Raw genomic sequence first — 25,782 nt, forward strand, 5'->3', positions numbered from 1 at the left:
GTACTTTGTTTAGTCTGAAAACTTTGTGTTGATCCGTGTTGATGGCGAAATTAGAAGAAAAACACATAAATAGCGTGATGGTGAATCGTTGTGTGTTGCACCAAGACTACTATTTGATACTAGCTGACACAAATTCCCAGCAGACAAATCAGCCCATTTCCAACGGAGCTTGGGTGCCATCTTTTCTGGGACGCTACATTGGAGTCCAGACGCCTCAAAATGATACGGAAGGACTTCATTAATCGATTGCAAACACTTATGCTTTCCTCTTCAGAACTATTTGAATAATATTCATAACTGGATGAGTAACAAGAAAGCATCTTCTCTGAATCTGAAGCCATTGTTTTGATTCTCCAGAAAGGCAAGACGTCTGGGCGTGACGTCACGAACTAGGGGAGGGACTTTCTGAAAATCCCCAATTTGCAGCTCAATTTGTTGCAGTTTTAGCAACTTTAAGTCATTTTTTATTGGTGTTTTTCATTTGACTAAAAATATCAGCCTGCGTGTTTTGGGCATTTTAGATGCTATAAAACATTTTTCTGATGTCAGTTAGGAAACAAAAAAATGGTGTCGGTTGTCCTTCAAAGAGACTTCTGAAATAACACATTTTTATTTGGCAAAATGTCATTTCTAATTAATAATGTTTGATTCCTCATAATCATTAAAAACAGGCAGATAACAGTTAGCCACAATGTATTTTTAGGAATCTGCCAATATTCCTACGAGTTTAATTTTTTTCCCCCAATACATTTCAATTGGTGTCAATGATGGGGTGGCTAGAGTTGTCTCCCATTCAAAAACTATTCTAATTGATTTATTGATCATCAAAACATCAGATGTTCACAATTGACTGCATATATCCACCCACTCCATGTTGTGCTATGAAAAAAATGACAGCAACAATCTAGACAAAGTTTCTGCTTATGATTGTCCTAGTAGATGTGGAGGGAAACAGAGGAGCAGCTCGAACATTGTTAAATCCACAAAGCTTCAGGGCAATTCCATCAAACAAGAGAAACAGGTTACGTACTTGTGCAACGCCACAGTCAATGTTGTTCTTTTTAGCAGTTTAGCAATGTGGACTATTGTGGTCAACTTTTAAACAAGGAATCAGATTAAACTCAACGTTCAACAGAGCACAGGCTGCCCGGATGCATCCAAAACTTAACCAACAACAGCTGTGAGCACTTGCAGAGCGTAATCCACACAACATCTCTATTTGCAGGATATGGAAAGGTAATTGAGGTCACATTGGCGGGGCTGGGGGGCACTGATTTATTATAGCCTCAGATGTTTTGGGGGAGAAATGCCATAAAGAAGAGGGTGCCATGGGACGCCCAGGGGTTTGTAAGGAAAATTTGGGGCTTAACTGCAATGCCATCAATTGCTGATTCTGACCCATATTTCCATCTGTACCCTGCTGGTCCTCATAACAGCTCAACACTCAGCTATTAAAGGAGGCCCAGCTCCACTGTTGTGACAACCATATTGTATCTGTTGAACATGTTTTACTCAACGTTTTCACCCAAAATCAATGCCAGTCACACATCATATCTTTGACAGAACAAGGGATTGGGTTTCTAAAAAAATGTGATAGCGTATGTGTTAGCGTTTCAGAAAATTAGTTTCACCAAACAGACCATAGCCTCTTTATTGCTAGTACATCAACAAATGTCAACAAATGTATCACTAAATTCAATTTTGGAACAACAATGTGATTTCTTTTGACAGAGAACCGGGAGTGCAGTCTGTTCCAAGAGGTGGGCTACGAGACATTTAATCAACGACAGGACTCAAGGTTAAACAACGTATACCTTTTATGTGAACAATTGTAGTTTTGTTGGGGGGGCGTTTAACACAAGTGGTCAAATACACTTCATAGTCGCGTGGTATATTGTGTGACAACAACTCGGAGTTTTGCGTACAACATACGAGATTCAATTCAATTAAAATGTCGAAAAATGTGTTCTGAGGGGTAACACAGATGATAAGACAGGCAGCGCTGAATGAGTAGAGGAGACGCCACTGGAGTCTATTCATACGCGCCACATCACCATTCGTAAAGAATACGCCATAAAGCAAAACAAAGCCAAGCTAATGAAAGAAAAGTTTAGCTTCACGCAGATGAATAAACTGTACAAAACTGCCCGTGTGTCCATCGTGTTTGTGGTCACAATTCACGTGTTCAAAAATTACAAAAACAAGAAAATGCAAGTTCCGAGTTCAAGACCCACACAAAGTCAGGGAAGTGCTCAAATCACTTACTGATTTGGAAAAGGTGCAGAGAAAGGTTGTAGCAGTAGCTGAGAGGTCCGTGCGGCTCCTGTCTGCTCGTGGGTTACTGGCCGTAGTGTTCAACCACAACCGATGCCGAGAATAATTTAGCTGCTCTCCGGGGGCACAAAGTGGGTAGACAGTAAGGGACTCTCTTCCCCCACCCCCTCCCCAAGTGGCAGATGCGGGAATTAACAATTCGAACACCCTCTTTTAACTCCTAAATCCCCGCAACGCTGCCACGGCACACAAGAATACTTCTATCGGCAGAAAATTGCTGTATATTTCGTGAGAATTCATGTGCCACACATAAAATGAACATTCTCTATTCTCTGATTTCTGTTCATCAGAAAAGTGATCCGAACTGCGGCCCCTTCTCAAGTTTTCTTATTTTTCGAGACGTGTTTTAACCAGCCCTCCAGGGGCTGAAGGTCAAGGATGTTGCGAATACTTGTCAACCGTAGGCATGTGAAGAAGCCCTTTGAGACTATTTGTGATGAAGGGCTATATGAATACAAATGACTTGACTCGAGTGAATTATGTTTGTCACTAACTCAAAATCCCTCATTACGGGTCATGGATTATTCCAAACACAGCTTTGTATCCTTATTCTTTTGTTATGTTGAAATGCACTATGAAAAAAAGTAAATCATGCACACCATATCTTTTGTTACTTCGTTCTAGTGGAACAGATACATTTTTGGCCACGACATTCATAAAGGAGAAGACTGCTCAGCGGTTGCGTCTTTTCGGCAGCAAAAATATGCCAGTACTGTGTTTCATTTGAGAGGAGTGACATTTGACAGTCATTGCTAGACAGCTCTGGGGTGGTTGTGCTTTTTTGCGCCTGTAATGGGCATCATTTTCACAGCTTAAATGACTTTGAAGTTCTGTTTGTGATGTAATGTGGGGAAAGAGATGCCCATTTCACAGTAAAATGAGAGCATTGTCATCAAAAGGTGAGTATAGTTTTGCGTTGCTTGAATGCTGCTGTGCCAATGACCATTTTGTGTTTGGGAGCCTTTTCCTGAGCATCTTCATCTATATTAAGGTCAGAGTTGCTTGTTCTGTAGCCACAAGGGGACATAAGCTAGTGTCTTCTTGTGCCGGTCCCAAGCCCAAATAAATACAGAGGGTTGTGTCAGGAAGGGCATACAACATACAAGGTTGGCCAAAACAAACGTGAATAAAACCTCTGAATATGGAGGACACTGATTCGCTGTCCCTTGAAGGGAAAATCCGAAAGGAAAAGAAGACGGATGGGATTGGATGTACCTTTATTCGTCTCGCAGTGGAGAAATTTACATTTCACAGCACAAAGTTATGAAAGGAAAGAAAGAAGTAGAAAAACACGAGTGATGCGCGGTGAGGTTCATGGCGTCATCACAGTCAGGTTTACAAACATGAACTCCACAGAGTAGCTTAGTCACCGTTTGATTGGCAACAGTTAACGTGTTTTGCTTAAAATGTCATGTCAGCATTCTTTATATACTGTGTACAAACTGTAGCATAGAAAAAAAGAATTAAAAAAAGGTTATCGTGTTACCTTAACTTATAAATCAAGTCCAAGTCTCTCTGTCTCAATGGAGATCACTGCCAGTGAAAAAAGTCGTCCTTGATCAGTCCTGTTCCGACTGTATGTTTTCAGTCTTTTGTGCTGAGAATGAGCGCTCCACTGGTGCTGTAGTAGATGGAACAGTGAGCACGAGCTGGAGCAACTTTGTCGCTTCAGGAATAGTTTCAATGAGATCCTTCTTGGCCAAAAAGCTGAGAAGCTGTCCAGGAGATTTACAGTCATTCCTCACCATTTGTGTGTCCTTTAAGTTGGTCTTCCTTTAATTATTATCGCCTGCTTCGATTGAAAGTTCAGTTTAGAAAATTATTTCAATATAGATATCATGTATCATGCAGATGGGAAGAAACCGGAGAACCCAGAGAAAACCCATGCAAGCCCGAGGAGAACATGCAAACTCCTCAAAGGAAAGCCAGAGGTGGAATAAAACCCAGTGCTTCTGCACTGTGAAGTCAATGTGCAGACCACTTTACTCCCACTCATTATCAGTTTAATACAAGTAAAATGAAAACTTTTAAATGAACACTTTATATAAAATGAAGGATTTAAATTTGTTCGTTAATAGAAAGTGAGTTTCTCCAGGGTCACACGTGGAAGATGGCTCTATGGCTCATACTATTTTTTTCAGAATACAGTGAGACTTCAACTAACAAACACCTTATCTTACGAACTTTTCATTTTATGAACGTCAAATTTATGAAAATTAAACCTTATAATACGCACTATTTTCATGATACACACCCACCACGGCTGGTGGAGTAATCTTCGGCGGAATAACACCAAAGCACACGACCTTCGGATCTGGCGGAGTGATCTTCGGCGGAAGCACACGACCGAACAGCGCTCCAGCCGGCGCTACTTTCCACACCCCCTCTCATTGAATGCACATGTCGATCGCCTCCTTGGAGCTTTTTGCTGATAATTTTATTACGATGGGACCGGAAAAAAAACCCACCACAGTCGTGTTCAGCCCAAGAAGACACTGAGACGCTGAGAAGGCGATAGTTGAAAAACACGAACGAGGTGTGCGTTTGTGTGATTTAGTGGCCGAGCACGGCTATGCTAAGTCATCCATTGGTACCATTCTCCGGAACAGAGACGGCATCAAAGGTGCGTCTGTTGCAAAAGGTGTTTCCGTGCTCTCAAAGCGACAGTCTCGGGCAATCGAAGAAGTTGAAAAACTTCTGTTAATTTGGATTAACGAAAAGCAGCTATCCGGCGACAGTGTGAGTAAAGCTATTTTAATGCGAGAAAGCACGGCTAATTCACACCGATATCGCCATGCGCCAACCTGGAAGTTCGGCGCTAATTGAGGATTTTAAAGCCAGCAAAGGATCGTTCGAGAACGTCTGAGGGCGAGGAGGAGATGGTTGCAACATCAAGTGAGCTCATAAAGGCAATGTTGGCATAGTGGAATGATGTGCAGGCTTTTACTGAACAGTTCCATCCAGAAAAGACTGTGGCTATGACAATCATCAACATGATGAACGATAATGTGATGCCTCAGCTTCGTAAGACCTTACAAGTCAGAAAGCAACAGGTGTCAATTAAGAGGTTTTTAAACAGCAAAAATGATGAGGAGTCTCCAAGGAGCAAAGAAGAGAAGCCACACCAGAGGTTAAGTGACCAACAGTCCTTATGGAAGGTGACTCTCCTTCCATAAGCCATCAACGACAATCAAAAAGGTAAATAAAACTTTATTTTACAGCAGTTTTTTTCTTTAATTACAGTCCTCATGTAATGTGCCTCTTTCCAAACAGCAATTCCCTTTGACCGCCAACACCATTCAAGCCATCAATGACCATCACAAATGTAAATAAAGTGACTTTATGATACAATGCAGTGTATTTCATTCATTACAATACGTACAATAGCACACTTATTATACATAGAATAAGGTATGTTGTGTGTAGTTTTAAGGCTTATTTAGTTGAAAAGTATATTTTATGGAAACCCGAGAACAGATTATTCTCATTTTAATGGTTTCCTATGGGAATTTTTTTTTTTTTTACATACACACTTTTCGCCTTACACACTCTGTCTGGGAACCAATTAAGTTCGTAAGTTGAGGTCTCACTGTATAAGAACCATAAGATCAGTCCATGTACATTTGGGAAACATCATGCTCTGACATTTTGCTAAGGGATCACAAGCAATTTAGCGTGCAAACAATAGTGCTTTTTCATTGTGTTCTTTGTAGGAAAGAAAAGACGAATTGAAATTTTGTTCGAAATCTTAGAAGTCATTCCAGTGAAGCTAGCATTGGGGAAATATGTATTATTAGTGTTATTGTTGTAGTGCTCTGGTTAGGCAGTCTGGCAAATTGCAGCCTGTGAAGCGAAAGTTTCAATAATCCACCTCATTGTTCACAAAACACTTTTTTTTAATTCCAGCATTGTAGAATTATTTTTTTTAAATCCCTATCGGTGAAACCAATGTTAATTTATTTGCTGAATGAGACAATGTAAGCTAAAAGATCACATTATTCATTGTCACCGGAAAGATTGTCAATCAGAATTCATTACTTAACATGAATTAAGACAAAAAGAGCGAAATACTTTCCACTTCCTGCTAAAATTATATTAAAATGCATATGGCATGAAAAATCACCATTATTGACTCCCCCAACAAAACAAATACACTTTTCTGTCAATCATATTCTGTAGCATGATCAACTCTCCTAGTTGAGCAACCCACACCTTTGATGGCTTCTCTGTTCCGGAGAATGGTAGCAATGGTTGAATTAGCATAGCCGTGCTCAGCCACTAAATCACACAAACGCACACCTCGTTCGTGTGTTTTTTTTCCAAGATGGCGCCTGAGTAGGCAGCCGTCAGCAAGTGCTCTCATGAGCCTTGCTTTTTTTTGTTGTTTTTGTCTTGTTATTGTGTTTTCTTTTGTCACTTTATGTTGTTGTGCGTCGTGTGGAACGGATATGGATTGTTTTTCAGCATTTTTGACCCCGACATTCATCAAGGAGGAGACTGTGCTGAGCGGTTGCGCCTTTTCGGCAGCACGGATATGCCAGTACTGTTTTTGAATCGGAGGAATGTCGGAGCCATTTGACTGTCATCGCTGGACAGCTCTGGGGCCATTGTGCTTTTTTGCGCCTGTAATGGGCAGCATCTTCACAGCCCCGTTTTGTTCAGCGGAAAGGTCGGTGCTGTTGGTCAGTCTGCGGTTGGATGGATGCATGGCTTGAGGAGCCCGCGATAAGGAGCGTCAGCGCAGAGCGCCGATGCGTGTGTGGAACTGTCGCGGCTTGGAATTGAAGCGGATTTATGTGGGACAGGAGATGTGAGACAATGTCTTTTCATCAATGATTGCTACAGCTTCGCGTTTGCTTTCAACATTTAGCTTGTAGTAGACGTCCAAATTCCACCATGACGTCCCTGATCCTCTCCTCTTTCATCTAGAACTGCTTCATGTCATCACAAAGAGGGTACAGCAAGTCCTGAAGAATGAATGACTCTGTGTCTTTGTGTTGTCATATTTGTTATTTTTGTTTTTCTCCCCTCTCCCGGCAAATTGGCGTTTTCATGTTTATTATGTGTGTTAAAGTCATTATAAGTGCCTTGCATGCTGGGTCCGAGAGGACAGTAATTTCATATGTGCTGTATGTCATGCATATTTGACAATAAAGCTGACTTTGACACCACTAAATATTGACTGACCTGCTTGCAAAGGGGCTGGCAGTGATGGTCATCGTAGTGAGGTCACAGTCTGCCTGAACGCAACAATAGGCCCCCCTCACACCACATACAGTCAGTGGTGGAGAGAACGTGAGCCAGTCACATTCTCAATGGTGTAATTCTGTAGCTGCGAATGTCACAAAGTTGAGATCACAGAGCAACACTCAATGCCTCATTGAGTAGATTGTGTAGAAGTTAGGCAACAAACAAAGCAAGTCAGTTTCTCAGTCGTGGCCCAAGCTTCACACAAATTCATTTCAGTGATGCTCAGGATTAATAACAATAATAGTACGTTTCATTTAAAGGACAACTGACAACTCCAGACAAGTTGCGTCCATAATTTGTAAAATCACTTCAAATGACTTCTACTGAGCGCATTTTACAAAGATTCCACAGCATATAGCTATATTTTACGTTTTAAGACTCGTGCTGAATATTCAGGAAGTCTTGTTTTTGAGGTGATGACGATTCCTGAAGTGACGTCACATCAGGAACGCCCGTGACCGACAAAGCGACACACAATGATTTTGGGCACTTTTATTCATCTGAAAACACAATGTTGATCGTGAAATTAGAAGGAAAACTACATAGATTACACGACGGTGAATCGTTGTGTGTCGCACGAAGATTACCAATTGTGGTAACACCATAAAGAAAGTGTTAAGTTGACACAAATTCCCAGCAGACAAATCAGCCCATTTCCAACGGAGCTTGTGCGCCATCTTGTGCGACGCTACATTGGAGTCCAGGCGGCTCGAATAGATACGGAAGGACTTCTTTAATCGATTGCAAGCATGTATGCTTTCCTCTTCAGAACCATTTGAATCATATTCATAATTGGATGAGTAACAAGAAAGCATTTCCGAATCTGAACTCTCGGAAGCCATTGTTTTGATTCTGGAGCAAGCCATTTTGTGGCATGGCATCATGAACAAAGGGGCGGGACTTTATGAATCTCGCCATTTCCGAGTGCATTTGGAGGCAGTTTTGGGACACTTTGTCATTTTTATTAGGCTTTTTGATTTGACTAAAAATATCAGCCTGCGTGTTTTGGGTATTTTAGATGCTGTAAAACATTTTTCTGATGTCAGTTAGGAAACAAAAAAATGGTGTCGGTTGTCGTATAATGACCTCAGTGAATGAACATTTGATGGGCAGCATAAGCGGTTGACTGGTTAGTACGTATCTCTTACAGGTCAAAAGTGGTGAGTCTGGCTGCGTACTTCCTATGTGGGTGTATATTTATCCATCCATCCATTTTCCAGAAAGCATAATCCTCATTAGGGTCGTGGGGGGTGCTGGAGCCTATCGCAGCCGTCTTTGGGCACTAGGCGGGGGGACACCCTGAATTGGTAGCCAGCCAATCGCAGGGCACACACAGACAAACAACCATCCGCGCTCACACTCACACCAAGGGACAATTTGGAGTGTTCAATCTGCCTGCCATGCATGTTTTTTGAATGTGGGAGGAAACCGGGGAACCTACAGCTTTGTTTGCTTTCAACATTTAACTTGTAGCCAATATGTGTACATTTTCAGCACGACGTACGTCCCTCATCCACTGGTGAAAGGACACCTTGATCCTCTCCTCTTTCATCTAAAAGTGCTTCAGACAAGAAAGGCGGCAGAAAAGTGCTTCAGATTGAATGACTGTATCTTTGGTGTTGTCTTAAATTGTTTTTTGTTCTTTTGACTTCAAGAGGGTGCGACGAGAGTGGTAGTTCCTATATTTTGTTTTTCTACCCATTTTCCTTTTTCTCTTCCTTTCATAACTTTGCTGCTGTGAATTAGGAATTTCTCCAATATGAGATAGAGGTTATTTCATCTCTCCATGAGAGACTAGTCGATTGTGATCAACATAATGAGCACATGTAGTCAAATGGGTCACTATCCACAGGAAAAAAAATCCTCCTCTCAGAGTAGATTTGGTTTACTTGGTACACAAATTGTTAAACTATGATTAAAGTAGACAAAACAAAATCAAAAATGGGTGTTTTCTTCACAGCCGTGCATGCACATTAGTGGCGAGCAGTGGTGTAAATATCAACGGTGAACCAAGGCCCCAGATGGACAACAAGTTTTCCATTAAAGGACAACCGACACCATTTTTTGTTTCCTGACATCAGAAAAACGTTTTATAGCATCTAAAATACCCAAAACACGTAGGCTGATATTTTAGTCAAATTAAAAGCACCAATAAAAATTACATGGTGTCCGAAAACTACTTCAAAATGACCTGGGAAAGTTTCAGTTTCAGAAGGTCCGTCCTCTTGTTTGTGACATTACGCCAAGACGTCTTGCCTTTCTCGAGAATCAAAACAATGGCTTCAGATTCAGAGAAGATGCTTTCTTGTTACTCATCCAGTTATGAATATGATTCAAATAGTTCTGAAGAGGAATGCATACATGTTTGCCATTGATGAAAGAAGTCCTCCCATATCAATTCAAGCCGTCAATGACACCAGAAAATCCCAGAAAATGCGCAAGATGGCGGCCAAGATCCGTTGGAAATGGGCTGATTTGTCTGCTGGGAATTTGTGTCAGCGAGTATCAAATAGTAGTCTTGGTGCAACACACAACGATTCACCATCGCGTTATGTGTTTTCCTTCTAACTTCGTCATCAACACAGATCAACACGAAGTTTTCAGACCAAAGTACTCAAAATGCATTGTGTGTCGCATTCTCGGTCCGTGACGATACGGTATCGTCACCAACTCAAAAACAAGACTTCCGGGAAATTCAGTGCGAGTCTTAAAACGTAAAATATAGCTATATGTGGTGGAATCTTAGTAAAATACGGTCAATAGAAGTCATTTGAAGCCATTTTATAAATTATGGACACAACTTGACGGAGACGTCGGTTGTCCTTTAAGCAGACATCCAAATTGCCTATTCCCATATTTGAACAAGATTCCATGTGTATTATTACAAATGTTAAGCTAATTAAATACACTGGCCTGCCATGTTTCAAATACCTATAGGTGCCATGAAAAGGGGCATTCTTTTTGATCGATTGAGGAATAGTGACTGAAAAAATATAATATCCATTGTATAGACAATTTAATGTCCTAAGGAGGAGCAGGGGCACATGAGCAATGAGTCTCAAGACAAAGAACTCCCAAACAGGGACCGTTATTTATTAAAAGGGGGGTTAAAATTAAGAAAGTGCATCTAGCGGTTAAAAACAAAAAGTGAGGAGGGAGGAATAAATGTAAAAGAATCAAGGAGCATCAACACCAGCTGCCAGGTTGCTAATAAGTGGTGACTTGAGCTGTGGAATCAGGCTGATCTTCATCAACTTGCTGCTGGAGAACTTGTTTCTCACAGCCTGCCAAGAGAGAAGCACTTTTCACACTGCACTTCGCTAACTGCTCTTCATTTTGCTCACCAGCCACTCACCTGGAATTTAGTTTTCCCATCATTTACCCTCACAACATTTTTAGCAATGTGCTGCATGATGGGCTTCAAGTGGGCCTCGCCGTATGTCGAGTAGTGTTCCTGTGTGGTTGACTGCAAGAAGGAAAACAAACATTTCTGAAAGATGCAGGGATGAGAATGACAAATGAGAAAGAAGTCTGAAAAAAGAACCCCTTGGCTTATGAACTTTTCGGTTTACGGACGTTAAATTTATGAAAATTTTACCTTGGCATACAAACCTTTTTTCGGGATACACACGGTGCACCACAATGAGTGATGTGTCATTCGCGAATGAGTCCGTTCTCCAAAAAAAAAATGGCAGCCGACTGTTTTGGTCCTCTATTATATATATATATATATATATATATATATATATATATATATATATGTGTGTACACACAAAGTGAGAGAGAGACAGAGAGAGAGACACGGACACACACACACACACACACACACACACACACACACACACACACACATACACACACACACACACACACACATATACACACATATATATATATATACACACACAGAGATAGAGAGATATAGAGAGAGAGATAGATAGAGAGAGAGAGAGAGAGAGAGAGAGAGAGAGAGAGAGAGAGAGAGAGAGAGAGAGAGAGAGAGAGAGAGAGAGAGAGAGAGAGAGAGAGAGAGAGAGAGAGAGAGAGAGAGAGAGAGAGAGAGAAGAGAGAGAGAGAGAGAGAGAGAGAGAGAGAGAGAGAGAGAGAGAGAGAGAGAGAGAGAGAGAGAGAGAGAGAGAGAGAGAGAGAGAGAGAGAGAGAGAGAGAGAGAGAGAGAGAGAGAGAGAGAGAGAGAGAGAGAGAGAGAGAGAGAGAGAGAGAGAGAGAGAGAGAGAGAGAGAGAGAGAGAGAGAGAGAGAGAGAGAGAGAGAGAGAGAGAGAGAGAGAGAGAGAGAGAGAGAGAGAGAGAGAGAGAGAGAGAGAGAGAGAGAGAGAGAGAGAGAGAGAGAGAGACAGAGAGAGAACTTCAACAAAATGTCAGAATCTATTATTTCAAATAACTGTGATAATACTCATCATTAATGTGAATGGTTTTCTGTTCCTCATGATTGGTAAAAATCCAGCTAAACTATCAGAATAAAAGTCAATTTGCCAGGTACATACGCAGTTACTGCTAGCTAGCCTGCACACTGCTCATTAGCTTGCATGCTTGCTTTCTGCTGCCTCTCACAGTCGTATATTGATGCTAACGTTAGCATGGGGGTTGTCATAGTGCCATTGACATTCGACTGTTTCATCAATGCTATTGTTTCATTGCAAATTAGAATCTATCAAATTAGAACCTGATCTCTCCACAAAGGCAAATCCTTCGGTCCATTCAACCTGATGTGGCATATGCCACACTACAACAAGTTGTCTCCTCGCGTTCCTCTGACATAACACCTGACTATTTTTTTTTTTTAACTCGTCTCCTTTTTCAAAAGGGGACGTTTACCTGTTTCGACATCAATGGCACCCAAGTAAAGATCATCCAATCAAAATGGCGCTTTCCTCCAACTGGCGCCAGTCAAAATTGCGATTTCAGCCAACACAAGTCGAAACAGGAAATGAACAGCGAAAAAGCGAGAATACATTACATATTTCGTTTTATCTGGTCATTTTGGTCTGAAAAAGTCGGAAATCCGCCGATTCAATCAAACAAGCCGAAAAAAACTACTCTCTACTTCTCTACTCTCACGGTTAAAATTGCAGACGACTGTCCAACTCACCCATGGGAGCTCATTCAGCAGGAGCTGAGAGAGGCACAGAGCCGCTGCAGCAATCTCAGAAGGGCGATAATGCACCATTTCGTAGTCAACGAGCGTCAACTCCATCAGATACTTGGCCAGCGTGTGCCTTTCCACATCAGACTGGATGAAAACAAGAGCCCAAGTATAACATTTATCATCATGTTAAAGTGAACATTTAAAGGACAACCGACACCTCCGCACAAGTTGCGTCCATAATTTGTAAAATCACTTCAAATGACTTCTAATGAGCGCATTTTACAAAGATTCCACCGCATATAGCTATATTTTACGTTTTAAGACTCGCGCTGAATGTTATATTATATATATTTATGAAGACTTGTTTTTGAGTTGATAACAATGCCCGAAGTGACATCACATTCGGAACGCCCCTGACTGAGAAAGCGACACACAATGCATTTTGGTTACTTTTTTCATCTGAAAACACAGTGATCGCGAAATTAGAAGGAAAACTACATAAATAACATGATGGTGAATCATTGTGTGTCGCAGCAAATTGCGGTAACATGCATAAAGAAAGTGTAAGTTTACACAAATTCCCAGCGGACAAATGAGCCCATTTCCAACAGAGCTTGTGCGCCACCTTGTGTATTTTATGGCCGCTACAACGGAGTCCAGATCTTCACCGGTTTCATCACTTGCAGACGGCTCGAATTGATACGGAAGGACTTCTTTAATTGATTGCAAACATTTATGCTTTCCTCTTCAGAACTATTTGAATCATATTCATAACTGGATGAGTAACAAGAAAGCATCTCCTCTGAATCTGAACTTTCTGAAGCCATTGTTTTGATTCTGGAGCAAGGCAGCGCGTGACCCATAGTGACGACACGAACAAGGGGGCAGGACTTTCTGAATCTCCCCAGTTTCAAACTAATTTGTGGCAGTTTTGGGACACTAAGTCATTTTTATTGGTCTTTTGCTTTTGACTAAAAATATCAGCCAGCGTGTTTTGGGTATTTTTAGATGCTATAAAACGTTTTTCTGATGTCAGTTAGGAAACAAAAAAATTGTGTCGGTTGTCCTTTAACAGAGACTGACAACTGCAGCTTGGACACTTCAGGTAATCAGTCAGTACGAATCTCACATTGGCCACTTTTGAAGCTCTCCTGAGGAAGTGGAGCGGAAGAGGACGCCCAAGCTGAAAGTTGAGGCTCTTTAGAACCAGTTGTTCCATCTCCAAAATTTGTGCAGTGTTGAATGCGTTGTCCGTGACATAGGCAAAGTCTCCCACCATCGGAGGATACGTTTCCTCATACTTTGAGGCAAGCAGCATCGCAGTCACACCGACGAGCTGCAGCTTTCTCCGAGAGACTGGCTGGCTCTGTGGGGCAGCAGGATGGCCAATTAGGATTCTTTGGTGTTCCAAAGTCGAGGATCTTTACACCCAGTTGGCTTCATAATACTAAAAATTGAGATAGCTTCTACCTGTAGAAACCGGTCAAGGACCGCAACAGAGAGATACAAAGTCTCTTGTAGCAGTTGGAATCTGGAATGAACTTGAACCATCCAGTCGATGAGAAGGGCTCGCATACGGTCAGTGATTTCATAACCCTGCATGTAGTTGGCACGTACAGGCTGCTCTATCTATGTAAAAAGATAACGAAACACAGTATTTCAGGCATCACATCGTACAACAAAATGAATCCATTGAGAAGAGATTACCTCCAGTTGGTGCAAATATCTGTATATATCCTTTACGTATTCAGAGCACAGATGGGGCAGGTTGGAATCATCCTCATCGACGTCATCCACTGGGAGCAGTGCATTGGAGAAAGCCTGACACAGTTCCACCTCCTCCTCTTCCTTCATGGACACATCAGTTGATGCCTCTGGAACCAAAAGGGGATCTGCTGCTGGCTTAGGTTGAACTGGAGCAATGACATTCATTTTCCGAACTGCGGTTGCTTTGCCATGTCCCCTTTCCTGTAGACAAATGTTTGGCGTAAATTTCACATTGGCATTCATGTAATACCCTTATATACCAGTAATACCTAGTAGTTGTATCACCATACTATAGACCAGTGATTTTCAACCACTGTGCTGCGGCACACTAGTGTGCTCGTCAGGTGTGCCGTGAGATGCCACTTTTTTGAAATTAAAGATTTTCTAAAACATTTATGAATTATTTTGTGCAAATATGTTTTCGTCCGGTGTACGCGCTGTAAAGACTGGCAGGGTAATTAATTTTTTGTCCATGTGGCAACAAATAGCTGATTGTCGCGTTCCTCTGACAGACCTAGCGATGCATGTGAAAGGTTGTGGTCATGGTCAAGGAGAGATTTTGAAAAAGGGCAACTGCAAACTCCAAATTGGGCTCTGTACAAGATTCTGACTGAAATGAAAGCCCGAGTACGAGTGGTGGGAAAAAGAATGCAAAGACGGTGAGCTCAAGGCAATATAGTGAAAACTATCATTCGTATTGATTTACTTTAACCGGGGATGAGGCGATATCAAGCCCATTATGCCTGGTGTGTGGCGAGAAGCTATCCAACAGTGCAATGGTGCCGAGCAAGCTTAAACGCCAGCTCCGAACGAAACACCAATCACTTCAAAACAAGCCAACAGATGATTTTGTTCGCCTGCATTTCAATACAGAGAAACTGGCAACCTTTGAGAAAAAAAAACACAAAAAGAAAGCAAGAAAACCTAGTCACCTAGTATTTTAACATTGACCGAGTATAAATGAATTGAGAAATAATATTGTAATTATATATACTGTTCAAAGTGTCATTTTATAACACTTTTAGTTAGTGGTGAACCGCAAAATGTTTCCAATGTAAAAATCCTGCCCTGGCTCAAATAAGGTTGAAAAACACTGCTATAGACCATTTGTGGAATTGAATAAAAATTATCAGATTTTAACATTTCTTAACCTTGCACGTACATTTGTACAATTGTGTTTATATTACGAAAGAACATTTTACTTTGTGGCTTTTCTGCCAATACTAGAGTGAGGCCAACTCCCGTGGACAAATTCATCGTGCGTTTTACATTTGTCCAAAATCGACCTGATTTCCCCTCAAATTAAAGTTGCAGTGCACCTTCAATCAATGCAAGGCAAGCCTTGTTATGTTGTAGACTCATTTGCCTTTTTTCAACCTCAAACCGGCCACTGTATGTGAGGGTTAAGAAGTGTGTGTCAGACAGTCTTCTCTGCAGTACTGGGGCGCCGCAGGGGACAGTCCTGGCTCAATTCTTGTTCACCCTCTACACTTCGGACTTCAGCTACAACGCTCCAACCAGCCACCTTCAAAAGTTCTCTTATGACTCTGCTATTGTTGGCCTCATTACAGAGGGCGGGAGTACATGGGCCTGACAAAGGACTTTGGTGCCAGCAGAATCACCTCCAGATCAACCCCGGGAAAACCAAGGATTTGGTTGTGGATTTCTGCAGGAAACAGTCCTCGCCTGCACCGTTGAACATCCAGGGTAAGGACAGAGACATGGTGACCTCCTACAAGTACCTTGGTGTTATTCTCAACAATAAACTGGACTTGACCACAAACACGGATGTCCTGATCAAAAAGGGACATAGTCTCCTCTTCCTCCTCAGGAAACTGAGGGTTATTGGGATTCAGGGGTCACTCCTTCAGACATTCGGTGACTGTGGTCACTTCAGCCATCCAGTAAGGAATTGTCTGCTGGTCAGGCAGCATCACCACCCAGGACACAAAAAGACTGGAGCCCCTGGTCAAGAGGGCCAGTTCTGTCCTGGGCTGCTCCCTGGACTCTCTGGAGGAGGTGGACAACAGATGGACGCGAGCTAAACTAAAAGCTATTATGGACTGCCCCTTCCAACTCCTCCTGATCACCCTGACAGCACTGCGTAGCTCCTTCAGCCAGAGACTGTTACACCCGAGCTGCCAGGAGAGATACCACCACTCGTTCCTACCGACTGCTGTCAGGCTTCTTAATAAACACAAGTGGACAAAAAAATAATAACCTGGACTCATGCTTTGTAAATAGTACAGCCACCTTATGTAATGTCAATACATGTATGTATATCAAATATGCTTTTTTAAACTTGTATATATTTTAATACTTTGCACTAAGTTATTTTTATGACACTTTTTGTGTATGACACTTTTTGTGTAGTTGTACATTTAAGTCTCCTGATATTTTCTTTTGTGCATAGAATACTTCGTTTTATCTTTTGACCTCCTCTACCCCTTTCAAATTTCCCCATTGTGGGACCATTAAAGGTTTTCTGATTCTGATTCCCTTGAAGCAAATCATTTAATGTCGAAGAACATTGCTCAAATAATACACGGAGGTCTTTCCTTCGCAAAAAGTAATCCAATGAATTTCTGTTCATCCAAAAAAACTGGTTTGTAAAATGCGTGAAAGGAGAATGGAAATGGGAGAATAATTTACGACACAAAATAAGTGCATTCTGCTCTCATTTGAGTTCATTTGAGTCACTTTGTGCGAATCATGCGAATCAAACCTCTGAAGATTTAAGTCAGTCTTTGTTATTTCCCATCTAAAACTCAAGTCACATTCGTAACATTTAACCACGAGAGCAACACCAAAGGTGGGTGATCAGTCACTTTTGCTGTTCGGTCTTACCCTTACATTGACTCCTGACGGCAGCACGTTAGTTCGCTCGACGAGAGCAGCTCGCTTCGTTACAACTGCTGTTGGTTTAGTCATTTTTGGGGGGTTATCGGTCACTGGAAGCTGCTGAAATACATTTGAAAAGGTTCGCGTTAAACCACAGGTACATATACGACAACCAAATCTAATGTCATTAGCTTTGGGTTGGGACTGCTTTAAACGTTAAATGTTTTCTTACCACACTTCGGACTTCCATGGACGACATGGCTGCAAAAAGGGAGAACAACCTCGAAATTCAACACGGCAATTAAAACATAACTAAACGTAACTTTTTAAAACGAATGGCGATGCTCGTTTATAGCGTCTGTTCCCGGAATTGGCAGCATGTTTTAAATGTAGCTCCGTCATATTTGATTGGATAGACGACATGAGAGCTGCGCTTCTGATTGGTCGAAAATATGGTTAAAGGTTAACTGGAACGCAACAAAATACTGTATAGCGCCACGCAGAGCGCTGGTGCAGCACGGTTTCGCATCTACATTAAAAGGACAACCCACGTCTCCGGACAAGTTGTGTCCATAATTTGTAAAATGGCTTCAAATGACTTCTACTGAGCGTATTTTACAAAGATTGCACCGCATATAGGTATATTGTACGTTTTAAGACTCGCACTGAATATTCAGGAAGTCTTATTTTTGAGTTGGTACGTGACGTCACTAAAGGACCGCCCCTGACCGTAAAAAAGACGCATTGTAGCGGTCCTTCCATCGCGTCAATGTATTTTGCTGTACTTGTTTGGTCTGGGGACCTCGTGTTGCACCCAAAACCCGCCAGAAGGCCAGAAGAGGGCGTCCAAGCGTCATATAAGGAATTTATCAGCCTGTGGAAACGGAGGTGGCCACAGGAGGTCGCCATTTTGTGCCTCTTTTTTAGGTGAGAGATTTCCCCCCAATGTTGCCTCAAAGTGGCACAAATAAATTCTTTAATCGATTGCAAACATGTATGCTTTCCTCTTCAGAACTATTTGAATCATATTCATAACTGGATGTGTAACAAGAAAGCATATTCTCTGAATCTGAAGCCATTGTTTTGATTCACGAGCAATGCAAGACGTCTTGGCGTGATGTCACGAACTGGGGGCGGGACTTTCTGAAAATGCCCGATTTGCAGCTCAATTTTTTTGCAGATTTTGGACACTTTAAGTCATTTTATTGGTGTTTTGCATTTGACTAAAAATATCATACTGCGTGTTTTGGGTATTTTAGATGCTATAAAGCGTTTTACTGATGTCAGTTAAAAAAAAAAAAAAAAAAAAAAAGTAACGTCGGTTGTCCTTTAAAGGATAACCGACATCACTTTTTTGTTTCCTAACTGACATCAAAAAAACAGAAAAACACCAATAAAAATGACTTAAAGTGTCCAAAATCAGCAAAAAAATTGAGCTGCGAATTGGGCATTTTCAGAATTGCATTCCCCCAGTTCGTGACGTCGCACCAAGACGTCTTGCCTTGCTGGATAATCAAAACAATGGCTTCAGATTCGGAGAATATGCTTTCTTGTTACACATCCAGTCATGAATATGATTCAAATAATTTTGAAGAGGAAAGCATACATGTTTGCAATCGATTAAAGAACCTTTTCTTGGTCGTTTTGATGATCAAGACTGACGTGTAGTGTCACAGAAAGGAGAGGAAAGGAAATAATCAGACCGTTTCCACAGGCTGATTAATTCCTTACACTGAGCTTTGTCGCCCTCTTCTGCCTCTTTTTGGTGCAAAACGAAGTTTTCAGACCAAACAAGCACAGCAAAATGCATTGACGTGATGGAAGGACTGCTACAATGTGTCCTTTTTTGATCAGGGGCGTTCCTTCAGTGACGTAGGGTGAGGACTCGTCACCAACTAAAAAACAAGACTTCCGGAATATTCAGCGCGAGTCTTAAAACGTGAACTATAGCTATATGCTGTGGAATCTTTGTAAAATACGCTCAGTAGAAGTCATTTGAAGCCATTTTACAAATTATGGACACAACTTGTCCGGAGACGTCGGTTGTCCTTTGAGGTACCAAAGGGGGCGTGTCGCAAATGTTCAGGTTAACCGTTTGTCTACGAATGGGACTTCGAATTCCTTCCACTTTTCCATTCTATAATTTAGAGCAGTGATTTTTAACTGGGTTCGATCGAACCCTAGGGGTTCGCTGGATCCTCCGCCGCAGAGGTCCACCCCTCAGTCTCGTCTTCAATTTCACAACGTCACAATTTGGAGTGTTCAATCTGCCTGCCGCGCAAGTTTTTTTGGAATGTGGGAGGAAGCCCACGCGGGCCGGGGGAGAGCATGCCAACTCCACACAGGGAGGCCGGAGCGGGACGCAAACCGGCGACCTTTGCACTATGAAGCCGGAGTGCTAACCACTCGGCTACCTCTACCGCAACTCAACTTCTCATAAATATCATCATAGTTTCACGCTCATCCACCCCTGCATGTTGAAGATGTTTTTGTCACGTACAAATTGACCTTGTGCATATGTGAAATTCATGCCTCTTGCATTTTCATTCTGCTTCATCTACAACTTCTACGCATTGCATATTTGCATATATTAACGGCTGCATAAGAATAAGCATTTTCAAATAGCCATCATTGCATACCAAGTGCTGAACATGGAACAACTGTCACATCTTCTTTTCCTTTGGGCTTTTCCCTTTAGGGGTCGCCACAGCGAATCAGTGTCTTCCATCTAACCCTGTTTTATGCATCCTCTCACACCAGCTACCTTCATGTCCTCTTTGACCATATCCATAAACCTCCTCTTTGGTCGTCCTCTCGGTCTACTGCCTGACAGTTCGAGGCTCAGCATCCTTCTCCTGATATAGTCACTCTCTCTCCTCTGGACATGTCCAAACCATTTCAGTTTGGCCTCTCTGACTTTCTCTTCAAAGCCTCTGATATGAGTTGTCCCTCTAATGTACTTATTCCTGATCCTATCCAACCTGGTCACTCACAAAGAAATCCTCAACATCTTCTTCTCTGGAACAACTGTCACATATATGTACAACAATAAAGCAATAAATGTGTAGTGTCAAAGATGTGAGAAATAACCAAACAGTAAAAATAAGATCAAGCCTAAATCATTCTGAGTCAAATGCCAAAGAATATAAGTGAGTTTGAGGCGGGTTTTAAAAATGGGCAGCGTGGGGGCTTGCCGAATGTAAAGTGGGAGGTCATTCCAGAGAAGCAATGGAAAAGGCTCCATCTCCTCTGAGCCTCCGTTTATTGCAGTTGTGGAGGTGCAGATTAGCTAGGAGGGGTAAGGCAGTGTGAGGTCCTTTAAAGATTTGAAAGCAAATAATGGGATCTTAAATAGAAATCTAAAATCAATCGGGAGAAAGTGAGAGGATCCCAGAGTAGGAGTTATGTGCTCCCTCTTACAAGTATCAAGTACTCCAAAGTAAAGCCAGCATGTGACAAAGGCATGAATTGTCTCACGGTGCTCACGAGAAAGGAGAGGTTTTACTTTCGCCTGATTCCTAAAATGAAATAAACTGGATTTAAGAACAGCACCAATTTTCTTTTCAAGTTTACAATATCTGTCCAGTTTAAGACCCAAGTTTGAAACTGTTGACTTTAGATAAGAGACAAGGGGCCCAAGTCTTTCGGGTGGGACTTACAAGGGCCACGAGGACAAAACGGCATCACTTCGGTCATCTTTTTCTTGAAATGCTAGAATTTTTTTTCCATCCAGGTTTTGATTTCATCCAGGCAGGATAAAATTGCCTTAATGAGAAAACATCTTTTTTTGCTCAATTGGACATAGATCTGACAGTCATCTGCATAGGAGTGGAAGGAAATACCATGATTCCTTCAGATGAAGCCGGCTGGGAACAGTTATGTTGAGAACTGCGGAGGCCCCAAAATTGAGTCCTGTGGAACACCACACGACAGACAGGCAGCACGGGACTCAGAACATCCAAGGGCAACACAGAAGCTTCTGTCGTCGAAATAGGACCTAAGCCACTCAAGACGCTACCGCCAATGCCCACCAAGTGCTGCAAATGAGTCAAACGAATACAGTGAGACCTTGGCTTACGAACTTAATTGGTTACCAGACAGAGTGTGCAAGGCGAAAAGTGTGTATCCCAATTTTTTCCCCATAGGAAATGATTACAATGAGAATAATCCATTCCCAGGTCTCCTTAAAATATAATTTTCAACTAAATTAGCCTTAAAACTACACACAACATACCTTATTCTATGTATAATAAATGCGCTATTGTATTGTAATGAAAGAAATACACTGCAATGTATAATAAAGTCGCTTTATTTACATTTGTGATGGTCGTTGATGGCTCTTAATTGACACCTGTTGCTTTCTGACTTGTAAGGTCTTACAAAACTGAGGCATCACATTATCATTCATCATGTTGATGATTCTCGTAGCCTTTTCTGGATGGAACTGTTCAATAAAAGCCTGGACATCAACTCCTGAATGGCCTGCTTCTGCTTGTCCTCTTGAAGGCAAATCAAATCCTGTGTTGAGGACCTCATTATGGTCAGCAACAAGCTCCTCGATGTCATCTGCATCCACTTCGAGTCCCGTAGGTGCTGGCAGAGATTGCGTTACAACAAAAGGCGTGAGTCCGATGATTCCACGGACCCGGAATAAAACGCGACAAAAGAAGGCGGGCGGGGCGATCCGTCCAGCCTGTCAACCGAGACAAAATATAATGGCACACTCGCGATCCCGGAAAGCAACAAACCTACGCGATCGCGGCTAACAATCACCTCGGGCAAAGCAAACTCTTGGACTTGCCAGCACAAGACACAGCGAGGCGCGTAATCATGTCACAGGTGAGGTGACAGAGACTCGTTGAAATGTCCCAGTATCTGTGATTAGGGGATCAACACGCACACCTCGTTCGTGTTTCTCAATGATCTCCTTCTTCTCCTCGACTGTAATTTTGTTTTGTGTCTTCTTCGGCTGGCGGAGGTCGGGAGCGGCGGCCCCGCCCCAGCTGTCAACTCGCACGTGACAATTTCGGTGTCATTAGTCACGTGAAAGCATCGACTAAATAACGCCTTTGTGCCAAGCTTTTTGCGAAGGATGGTAGCAATCATAGAAATAGATAGGTTTAGAAGTGCCCAAAGGAGGCAATAGCATTGCGCCCCGCGGTCACCAGGTCGTGACGTCACTGATGACGTCACATCACTATTGATGTATATTTATCAAGAGTCTAAAAATGTTATGAATAATAGAAATGACAGCTCTTTAAGATTGAAAATTCAAATACATAGTATAATTATCTTTTGAGTGTGATTGTAACCAATCTTCAAACGTGAAAAAAATAACATTCATAAAGAATGATCATACTTAATTGGTGATCGGAATTGGACTAAATCAGAAATTGTAGAGGACTAGGTAACACTGTGTATAGTGTATATATGTGTGAAATCTACAACGGATCAAAAAGATCAAGAAGTAATTATTAGTATGTTGTATGAGCAGAGTCGGCTAACCTGGGGCGCGTTTCACTAAACATTGCTATTTAGCAATATTGCTAAGCGTTAACAATATTGCTAAATGATGTTTAGTGAGACACGTTTTTAGCATTAACAATGAACTCAGCAATATATTAGCAATATTGCTAAGTTAGCAATGTTTAGTGAAACGCACACCCCTGCAGTTCAAATTTAGTGTCGAATTAGTTACATGCTTGAGGAGGCAGAGCCAATTCAATTTCATACTAATGAAGAACAGCGACAACGTACTTATACACGGTCGAAGATCGAAAACAGGACGAAAATTAGTCGCTAAAACATCGCAAAACGAATTTTTTTTTTTTTTTTTATAGAAATTTCATTTTCACTCACTTGAAGAACGAAATTCCTTTGTTTTTCAGCTTGTAGTTGAAGCATCCGTAAGCGAAACATTGCGGCCCCCAACTGTTGTTCCTTTTTACACCATCCATACGTTAAATAGACCTAAATACGCTCAAAACTATCCTATTTCTATGCCAAACCAAGCCACGTTACTATGGACGCTACAACTCGTGCCGTCACTTCCGGGTTTGCAATCAACCTCGTCTGTACGCCACTTCTAAACCTATCTATTTCTATGGTAGCAATGGTGGACGGTACCGGGCTCTTTATTTGTAGAATGGTAGTAGAAAGTGACACATATCGTGGGAGATGTGTCAGGCTGAGATTCACATGACAGCCGCGGTGCGCGCATGTGACACCACAAACGCACACCTCGTTCGTGTTTCTCAATGATCTCCCTCTTCTCCTCCCTCCTTGAGAGCTTTGAAAGGCGCTTAAAATGTAATGTATTATTATTATTATTATTATTATCATCATAAAATGTGATAGCACATCTTGATCAAGACCAGGTTTCTTGTTCAACGGTTGGACCACGCAGCATGTTAAACTGTTGGGGAATGTTATGCGGCGAGACAGAAAGCAGGTGAAAAGATGATAAAAGTTCACTCAGCCAGCTCCGGGAAGGATATTTTACGTTTTCTTTATTTGAAGTCGTGACGGATATCAGTTTTCGGCAGACCACAGGTAACACTGCTCTCCATGCTGTCCTCTCTCCCTCTTCTTCCTCCCCAAAATGACTTCCTCAGTCTGGTTTTAAAGGTGCTTCACCTGAGCTTCTTGCCAATCAGGTCCCAGCGGCAATTGACCATTCCCAGGTGGTTGCAATCACCTTCTCAGAGACAATTAGTGGTCGCCCGACACTACTGTTTTGGATGGGGAGAAATGTGCACCTTTCTCCCATCCAAAATCCTCCATCTTTTGGCATCATGACAGGGAACTATACCAGAAGAGAGGCTGCTGTTGACAATGGCCAAGACAGATATGTACAGTACCAATACCAGGGAGAACCTCATTAAAGAAATGTGGGGGGTGTGAATCACAGGGGGAGCCAGATAGCTTCGTCTGTCAAAACACATCTTCTGAAAGTGTCAAGGACACAGTTTATAAAAAAAAATAATACCGCTGAATATGGAAGATAGACAGAGGGGTCAAATGTGATATTTGAAACAGGAATTATAGCTATAGAAACATTATCAATGGAAAAACTGAAAGAATATATTGCACATCTTTGGTGAAGATTCCAAGCAAGTAGGCAGAGGTTGTTTGGGTACAGAATCAATGGTTTTAAATAGTAAGCATGGGTTGTGACGGTTAACCTGAATAAGGTCCGACAAACATTGTATTTATTTATACATTGATTTTATCTTGCATTATTTTCACAAGTGTTAGGACTGACTGGGCTAACTAATTGGGATCTCTGTCATTGTAGTTCGTGTCAGGTCACGTGTGATACGCGTGTTGGTATGACAACTAAAAGTCCGTGCGTGGATGTTTGTCTTTGAAATTTGACCAAAGCAGCATTTCTTGAATCCTTTGAAACTCAGCTTTAAATAAAACCTGAATGGACAATAAATTAGTAAGAAAGTAAAATAAGAATGAGTGAAAAACAAACAAAAAACACATTCCGCGATTCATGTCAGTTTTGGCTTCTTCGGGGCAATGTAGTGCTGTGCTTGGATGCCGTACATCGGATGAGAGCAACAATTGCACTTTCAATCTATTCTTATATAATATAAAAGCACCACACTGCTGTGCACATTGATATTTTTCTTCGAATATAACGTTTTAAATATCAAAAGAAGCCAAAATCTATGGATTTATAAGTATTTCATTTAATGGTGTTTACAGTTGCAGGGAAAAGTAAGTGAACCTTTTGGAATTACGCAGATTCCAGCAGAAATTGGACATAAAATGTGTTCAAATATGCAACTACCAGAAATGTTTGGTTTAAGTGTTCTTGTGCCGGTCCCAAGCCCGGATGAATACAGAGGGTTGTGTCAGGAAGCGTATCCGACGTAAAAGCTTGGCCAAAACAAACATGCGGATCAAACCTCTGAGGATGGAGGACACTGATTCGCTGTGGCGACCCCTTGAAGGGAAGAGCCGAAAGGAAAATAAGATTGCTGCCAAAAGAGAGTCAACCAGTTATTGAATCCTGGAGTTCACTTACTTTTTTTGAATGTATAGATGGTGTGTTCAATAAAAATACACGAGAACATTGTTTTCGTGGTATTAATTCAAGCAGACTGTCTGTTGTCTGATTTGGGGGAAGATTAGAATACATTTTATGATGAATTTATGGAGATAATTCCAAAGGTTTCACATCCATTCCCAAAGGTAACCAACAAAAACAAGCTCCTGTCATCTTCTTTAAAGACTTTATCTGCACAGTATATACAACAATGAGTTATTAAGAGGGAAGGTAAAAGTGTAACAGTGAAGGTCAACTGAATGGAAAACTATGCACTTTGTATTTATTCTATTTCCGAAACACAAATAGGGACTCCTGTTGTTGCAGCACTGGTGCTCAAAAGAGGCCCAGGAGATGAATAACAAAGCAACTTTTTATCGTTTTCAAGTATTCAAAACTGTTAAATAAATACAAGGCGTATTCACG

The 25,782-nt window shown here is 41.6% G+C and overlaps 2 protein-coding genes and 1 long non-coding RNA gene across 6 annotated transcripts in view; 1 reads left to right on the forward strand and 2 right to left on the reverse strand.

Annotated features, from left to right (window-relative positions):
- LOC148900255 (CD82 antigen-like) overlaps positions 1–2,432 on the reverse strand; it is a 28,462-nt gene extending 26,030 nt beyond the window's left edge. Inside the window, exon 1 of the mRNA XM_088991854.1 lies at positions 2,266–2,432. The gene's annotated coding sequence lies outside the window, so the exon portion shown is untranslated. The remainder of the gene's footprint in view (positions 1–2,265) is intronic.
- Positions 1,094–14,576, forward strand: LOC148900256 (uncharacterized). Its single transcript, XR_016114432.1, has 3 exons — positions 1,094–1,236; positions 1,732–1,798; positions 14,441–14,576. It is a non-coding gene; the product is annotated as an uncharacterized LOC148900256 (long non-coding RNA).
- Positions 10,085–23,377, reverse strand: LOC148900257 (G2/mitotic-specific cyclin-B2-like). 4 transcript variants are annotated; one of them, XM_088991851.1, is made up of 8 exons: positions 17,530–17,877; positions 17,304–17,417; positions 14,397–14,657; positions 14,160–14,318; positions 13,819–14,055; positions 12,693–12,833; positions 10,940–11,050; positions 10,085–10,868 (listed from the first exon to the last, which is right to left on the reverse strand). In XM_088991851.1, exons 1-8 carry the CDS (start codon positions 17,554–17,556, stop codon positions 10,761–10,763), a joined length of 1,158 nt encoding a protein of 385 aa, XP_088847977.1. In that variant the 5' UTR covers positions 17,557–17,877; the 3' UTR covers positions 10,085–10,760. The 4 variants fall into 4 exon arrangements, with proteins under 4 accessions (XP_088847977.1, XP_088847976.1, XP_088847975.1 ...); XM_088991850.1 differs by lacking the exon at positions 17,530–17,877 and adding an exon at positions 23,157–23,377 and having other exon boundaries at positions 10,086–10,868; positions 17,310–17,417; XM_088991849.1 differs by lacking the exon at positions 17,530–17,877 and adding an exon at positions 23,157–23,377 and having other exon boundaries at positions 10,086–10,868.
- Between the last annotated feature and the right edge of the window lie 2,405 nt (positions 23,378–25,782).

Source organism: Hippocampus bargibanti, linkage group LG03, assembly GCF_051943395.1.
Source record: "Hippocampus bargibanti isolate YZ-2025 linkage group LG03, ASM5194339v1, whole genome shotgun sequence".
Taxonomy (NCBI): domain Eukaryota; kingdom Metazoa; phylum Chordata; class Actinopteri; order Syngnathiformes; family Syngnathidae; genus Hippocampus; species Hippocampus bargibanti.